General features: G+C 39.4%; 1 protein-coding gene across 1 annotated transcript in view; it reads right to left on the bottom strand.

The window, feature by feature from the left end:
- Positions 1 to 357: 357 nt before the first annotated feature.
- LOC122153924 (cadherin-2-like) overlaps positions 358 to 7,483 on the bottom strand; it is a 110,026-nt gene continuing 102,900 nt past the window's right edge. The window contains 1 exon segment of the mRNA XM_042797857.1: positions 358 to 531. Within this exon segment, the coding sequence (XP_042653791.1) occupies positions 358 to 531 (174 nt within the window).

The following is a 7,483-nucleotide window of genomic DNA, read 5'->3' as shown; positions in this document are numbered from 1 at the left end:
GAGAGAGACACACACAAAAAGCAGTGACAGCAAAATCCCTCGTTGCTATAAAAGGACCTTCTGTTCCCTGTATCCACTGCTGATCTTAAGCTCCCAAAAAGAAAGGTCAGAAGCACGCCGGGACCTAGAGGGATCCCTTGGCCCTGAAAGCCAGCTGCAAGGAGAATCATGGCATTTGCACCCCTGGAAGGGGGTGGCAGGCCCAGAGCTTGGTGAGATGGGACACGTTAGAGAAGCTGAAGCGATGGTCCTGCAGCAGCTGTGTCGCAGTAGCATGGTACGTTTTGAACACAGGATTAACAGCGATAACAGGGAAGCTGAAAGCAGCTGCTTGAGAACACCGGTTCAAAAAATAACCTAGGAGTGGGATAGCAGAGGTGGACAAGCATCAGGCAACATGCTGCACTTAGCACTTCCATTGGCTGGAGGATGGAGAGATGGAGGCTGGCGTGAGGGAGAGTGCCCTTTCACAGTCGCAAGGAGCTGAGTGACAAAAATCCCACTAGTCCATTCCTGCTGGGATACCCACACCTGTTAGGGGCAAAGATGGTAAATTGCACACACAGGCAAATTGCTCACCATATGGTCTAATTTCCTTTGGGAGCAGTGTGTGGCAAAATGTAGAAGAAACCATCCTACAGCATACAAATCTGTTTGTTATGACACTGGACCTGATAGGTTTGTTATGACACTGGACTTGATAGGCTTTCATTTTCAAAAGCCAAAGGTTTTACTGGGGATTGGCAGTCCTGCAGACTTCTGTTTCTTGGGTCACCTCAGAGGTATATTAAAACTTCCAAGAAACAGCAGTAAGAGAGCATTAATGATGGCAGGGAAAACTCTTTTGCACCACTGAAATGGATGTTAGAATTCAACTCCTGAGCACATAGAAATGGTAGAGGATCTGTCTGTTCTGCTCCACCTATAAACCTACCAAGCTTCATTCCAAAATAACCACGCTTCTAACAAAGTATTTTTTAAAAAAACAAACACCACTGATTCCCCTGCTGCATGACCAAGATTTATGGCTTCAGTAAAGTGACAAATGTGAGGAAGGAGCAGTCTGGTATGTGCCATGCTTTTCACGTTGTACTGATTTTATTACCTCTGACGTTTTAAGCTGACCAGGTAGAAAACATCCTGTCCCTATGCATACAAAGGAACAGTTCAACATGGGGGTGTCTGAAGGTTGAAATTAGTGCACATCCCACACAAATGTATTTGTGGATATAATTCAGTAGTACAGCCTAACTGTTTGGGTTGAACCACCCGTTTATATGCCTGTATTTTTCTTGACTTGTAGCTTTCCCTTTCAAAGATATTATGGCAGACCTCTCTTTCCCCTTGAGGCTGGGGCCAGCTTAGAATGCTACTTTAGGATTACAATAAATAAACTTACAAACAACATAAACAAGAAAAAGAAATGGCAACTCTGAGCCATTCATCATTTTTCTTTCATTTATTTTTTCTCCCTACAGCTACTGCAGTAGCCCTTTATGAACCCCAAATGTTCCTTGCTCTTCTGTGGCAAGCACTTTGGAATTGTTTATTATCTTGGAAAACTATTTCTGTCTCTCAGGACAGGCGTCAAAGAAGATATCTGGGATGAGTAGTCTGTGAAGAAAGTACCTTTATGCCTTAGGAACCGATGAACCATTCCAAATGATCCAGTGCTATGAACCATGCTGAACTGAAGACCAGCAAATGTTACCTTCCATCTCTTCTAGTGACTTTAGTGTTGTCTTCATTATCATCTTCTGTTCTCCCTTGCCAATTCACTCAGCAGTTTGCCTCCTGTGCTACATACCAGCTGACAGATGTATCCTTTTCATTTCACATACTCTTAAAGCCTTGGGCACTGCTTTCTGGAGATATTTATACAGCTCTGGGACCCAGTCGCTGGAAAAGAAGTTTGTACTGAATATTTGTTACATGTTCTACAAGATCCCACACACTCTTACTTTGCATAGAGTAAAACAAAAAAAAGGTGCTGATGCTTTGTATGTATTTTGTATGAAACTTAAACAGTACACCTTGCTACATTCTGACAGTCTTTCAATGGTTTTCTCCATAACAATATGAATTATATGAGAAACAATTTTCACATATGCCACAGTGCCTTCAAAACCTATCTACCGCCAAGTTTCTTCATTTCCTACAAGCAAAGACAGTGGGAGAATGTCTTCCTCCTGCACATCACAAGACATCTCTGTGTCCTCATCTCAAACACTGGAAGAGGAAGGACATCTGCAACAAACCAACACACTGCTGAGTGTGTTCCCCCGCAGCAGTCTGTAAGAGCAATCAGCCATGTGCTGATTCTGCTGGCGTAATTTCTTCCTCTTATTTTAATCGATATGGGACAAAGTGTGGAAATGGTATAAAGATCATTATTTTTATTTTTAAATTCTCTCTTTTCCTGTGTGTGTATTTCCCTTTCAGCATACTTTATAGAAATACTGGCTACCCATTGAATAATCAACTCCTGGCTCTGCCAGAGGAGGGTGGCAGACTCTGAAGGCTCTTTTGCTCAGTGTTGTACCACTGTTCTCTCATTTAGATGATCAATGTAGAAAAAATAAACACAGAATTTCTGAAAAATGCCATAGCAGAACCCTTAAGGTAAAACAGCTGGCCTTTGCTTCAGTTTCTAGAGCAGCATTTTAATAAACATTAGTCATGGTGATTATGGAACACTTTATCAAGGATACATCTTTTCCAGCATTATTCTGGTTTTGAGTCCATATTAGCATAATAACTTGCATTATTAGAATAATTTGAGATGTTTTAAGGACATGACTGGAGAATAAGAAGCTCAGGCTGGAAAGCATCTGATTGCCATTTGCTTGTCTTGCTTGCCAGGGCCAATTAACATATTTCTTCCATTTTCGCCTTTGTTTGACTTATCAAAATACAAATGTGCTGCAGACTTTCAGAATCACTTAGGCTCCTTGTTCAGGCTTTAGAGGCACATAGCAACACGAAGCACATTCATGCAGATTAAGTGCTCTTTGGAGTATTAGAAACCACTTAATCTGTATAAATATGCTTCAGGTTGCTCAGTTTTTACAACACCTTGAGAAGGAACTGCAGTGGTTCAGAAAAGCGTGTGATGCATTATTTAAAAGAAGATATATAATCCATGATAAATTTATCTTCCAAGTGACTATTGTCAGATTCATAGTTTATTTTTTTATATTTTGTACTTCATTGCACTGTGTTAATGCAAGTGACAAGGGGAATTTCCTATTATATACTCTATTACTTTCAAAATTCTGTTTTTATCACTGTTGATTTAGAAGATAAGCATGAGAGATGTATAAGTACTGAGCAATTTTACTTTACAAATATGTGCAGCAGGAAGGATTTACACTTTTAAACAGAAAAAAGGTAAAGGGTATTTATTTTCTCATCTAGCTAAATATGTTAGCTCATGCATAAAAAAGTTTACCTTTTTAGTTTCCATTGGCTCTAATTTTCATTTGCAGTAGAGCTGAAAAGAATGAGGTATGAGACAGGACTAAGAACATCATATTAGAATGTTAGCTATTTTGCTTTCGGGGTTTACGGTGCCATTTATTCTAATAACTCTTCATAGTATAGTTTAATTATTGCCAAAAATAGAAAGCATGGTTGCATTGCGCAGCTTTCCCAGAGGATGTCTTATGTACCCTGAGATAAATTTAAGCTCTACATTTAATATATTTGCAACTGTAACTGTGTCGTATTCTGAAATCTCTTGCTATTCAAATGTTTTCAGAGGCCATTCACAAGCAGACAGTGACATAGACAAGACAGCGTTCATCATAAAATGCAAAGAAATAAGTAAGACTTTTGGAGACTGGGTGCCCTCTGAAGAACAGAATTCAATATACTGAATTCTAATTTATCATCAACTTTTGAGTTTTAATATCAAGAAATACCTAGTATGGAAAAAAGCCTACACTCTGTGGTCCATCTCGAAGGATGATTTATTAAATGCCGACCTTCCCTACTTGTATTTCTGGGGCTATTGGCCCCTTGAGTTGCAGGGCAGCATCTGTTCCAGGTGTGGAAAGTCAGTGTTGGCTGCTGGAGGAGAGCGCCGTGTCCCCTGCTCTTCACCCGTGAGGTCCTCCATTTGCCGTGGACGCACCGCTGCAAGCGAGCACGTTGAGGCTCATCTCTCCCCGAGGTTCTCCTGCGTGGGCAATAATGGCCACAGTGGGACTTTCCCTTCCACCGCGATCATAACCTCACCGTGGCTTTAACAGCTGCTGGCATGGCTGCTGTGTTTCCTGCCCTGATACGTGTGAGGGAGACGGTGGGAGCAGGGGAATTCTTATTTGCATGTTAGGGCAGGCTGAAGGCTCCTTTGAAAGACATTGAAAAATACAAATGGACACGCAAGGGGCAGAATGAGGCCCGTTTGCTGGGTGCAGAGTTGGCTTTTAGCCTTTGTTCCTTTCACATAACTGAGGATGTGACCTTACTTGTGAAGGGGACGGTTGTGTGTCTGCTCTGGGTCATTTCATTGTCCCTGTAACAAAGTTCTTTGTTTTACAGAGATTTGTAAATTAACCTTTTTTCTTTTTTTTTTTTTTTTTTTTTTTTTTTTTGGTAGAGAATTCCAAATGTTCTCTTTGTAAAAATAAGTTTTAAAAAATTACAAAGAAGGTATGGAAATTCTAATCTTTTGCTGTGATAAGCAGTATCCAACTACAGTAAACTGAGTGAATAAGTCTTCTCAAATAAATTAAAAATGGATTTTAAAAAAAGGTGAGTTAATTAAGATAGCTTTCCTAATTTTCATCCAACTTAAGGGGCAGGTTGCATTGTTTATGAATTGCACAAAAAGTACTAGTATTTTTCCACTGTAGGCTTGGATTTAGTTCCCTGGGTTATATCCAGTGCAAACACTGAAAAGTTATATGACCTCTATTGCATAGAGGTCCTTTGCCAGAAGCTCATTGCAGGAATGGGCTTTAATATTTTTTGCATTGGATTTTACTCTACTGTTGGTTTTATCATTCTTGATCTCTGCAGATGTGCTTTATAGTTTGGATCATTTAATTTTGTTAGGCAAACGTGCTTCATTTTTTAATTATAAAATGTTAGCGTGCTCTTCAATAATAACTGTTTTTCCTTTCAGAGCAACTGATGCATAAAGTCTAATCTTTTGTAGTTGAAGGAAGATGTTCTTTAAGAATTGATTTAGGGTCTGCCTTTGTCTTACTAATTTTTAATTATATGCAGTCAGACCTGATTAATCTGAATTAGTATGCAAAGCCCCTTTTTAGGACTAAATAAAATCAGATTAACAAGTAAAGGATACATACAAGGATGTGTTATAAGGTTGGTTAAAAGTGAAATCCTTATTCTTAAACATACATACATTTCTGTCTGAACGGTTTATGTCTTCTAATTGGCTATATAGTTTTGCTGTGTTACAGAGCTTTAATTCCTTTTGATTTTTGAGTGAAGCATCTAGACATCATAATAATATTATGCAGTAAAATGCTTTTGGAGGATTTTATAACTGAAACTGGACTTTGCAAGATCAGTTCAGCCAGTGCCTTTATGAACACAGGTGTGTGTAAAGAGCTGGCACTATGTTGCAATTTCAGAAGTTGCTCTGCTTTAAAACAGTGGCTAATGCAACCTGATATGTATGAAGGGCAGCTGCGATGACGGTGAAGTCCCCCCCTTCCCTCCAAGCTCTCCTCTCGTCTTGCTCCTGGATGCCCATTTCTTTTGTACTGGCCTTGATGCTTGTTGGAGCACAACACAACATCTCAGCTAACTAAAATGGCAGAAAATAGCCTGGGAAAAGTGTAAATAAGGACTTATTTTTCCTGGTAGAGCAAACTGAATGAGTTTACCTAGGGGTCAGCCAAGCACGGAAGTTGATGAGCTGGAGGGAAGAGGGTAAATATGTAGTGAGTGGGCAGGAAGGGGAGTGGAAGAAAGAAAAGGAAAGAGGGGGCAAAATCTCCATCTTTCAGACACTGTGGACCATTTTTCAGCTCAGTCATAGTGTGGGACTGTGCCCCAAGGAGGCCAAAGTCAAGTCTGAAGCTCAGCCATGTGCTTGAGCACCCTGTTTAGCTCACAGGAGCAGCCTCACTAAAGTCAGCTGGATTTAAGTATGTGCTCCAAGCAGATCTAGATTTGACAGTCCACTATGGGCATCTGATTAAAATGTGTCCTGAGTCTGCCCCATCATTGCCTCTCCACACACATGCCCCTGCTTTGGTGGGAACATGCAACTGTCCTGGGTTTTGTCTAATAAGAGCAAACGTGCTCTTCTCTGGGCAGAGGCCACAGGTATGCATAAACCTCCTTAGATACAATTGCCCATTTGAATTGATTGCAGACTATTGTATTACTACTATACTGTTATTTCTATTTGTTAGAAGTGTACAGTACCATAACTGTGGATCTCATCTCTATGTCTCATCTGAGTTTCTAAAATAAAATGTAGTATGTTACACTGTTAGCATTATGTTGAAAAAATTATTAAAAGGCTTCTCAAATACAATGGAAAAGGTTACTCTAGCAGGACATTGATTATTTTAGTTTGAAATGATAAATACGCATCTAGTAGAGGACAATGAAGGCTTTATACTTGACTAACCCATGCCCTATTTATACTATATTTTGTCATGATGTATTTCCGTACTGTGTACAATAAATACAAATGACTCAAATTCATCAAGAAGGGATTAATTGGCATGTAATAGGCATTCTGGCTACTATACTGGCAACCTGCCAAAATGAAATAAGAAAGAAGCTTGTGGAGAAGGGGATGTAAAAATACATGTGAGTGCAAAAAGCCAGCAAGTATGTGAAAGCTAAGTCCAACTGTGACTTGGCTTATATCAAAGAACAGTAGTGACATTATGAGATTTCCAACATCAAATGATTCTATGGGTCATTCATATATTTAATTTTATTTAGGCTTAAACTGAATTGCTTGAGCAGACAGGTGGAGATTTGATATGGCTGGTTGGAAACTGTAGGAAGCCAGATGAGCAGAAACCACAACCATGCTGGCATGCTGATCACATCTCTTCAAGTTGAAAGGCCTAACTAACACTGCAAATCCTTGGCTCTCTGATTAGATACTTTGCTTAGTTGGGGTCTAAGTCAGGAAAACTCATTACTCTTTTCTTCTTTTTCCTTTTTTTATTTCCCTATTTCTTATGACTATATTCCCCATTCATTTCTTGTACTGCTGTAGATTTTCAACAATGATCACATTATTGGTCAAACCCAGACTCTCTTTCCCATCCCCCATAAAAAAAAAAAAAAAAAAAAAAAAAAAGAACAGAAAGGCTGTACAGTTTCTTAAAAATCTGCTGTTGCACTTATGAACTTTAGCTGTCAGGCACTTAGATGCAATGTTTTTCAGTAGGGAATACAAATCTGTCCATTTCAGTGCTATTCGGCTTGCCCTTAATTCTCTTCCTTCGTTCTGGGTAAATAAAAAGATTAATTCCCA

This window comes from Tyto alba, unplaced genomic scaffold (genome assembly GCF_018691265.1).
Source record: "Tyto alba isolate M040663 unplaced genomic scaffold, T.alba_DEE_v4.0 Super-Scaffold_27, whole genome shotgun sequence".
NCBI lineage: Eukaryota > Metazoa > Chordata > Aves > Strigiformes > Tytonidae > Tyto > Tyto alba.
Note: the sequence above shows the minus strand (reverse complement) of the source record. Positions and strands in the feature narration are given on the sequence as shown.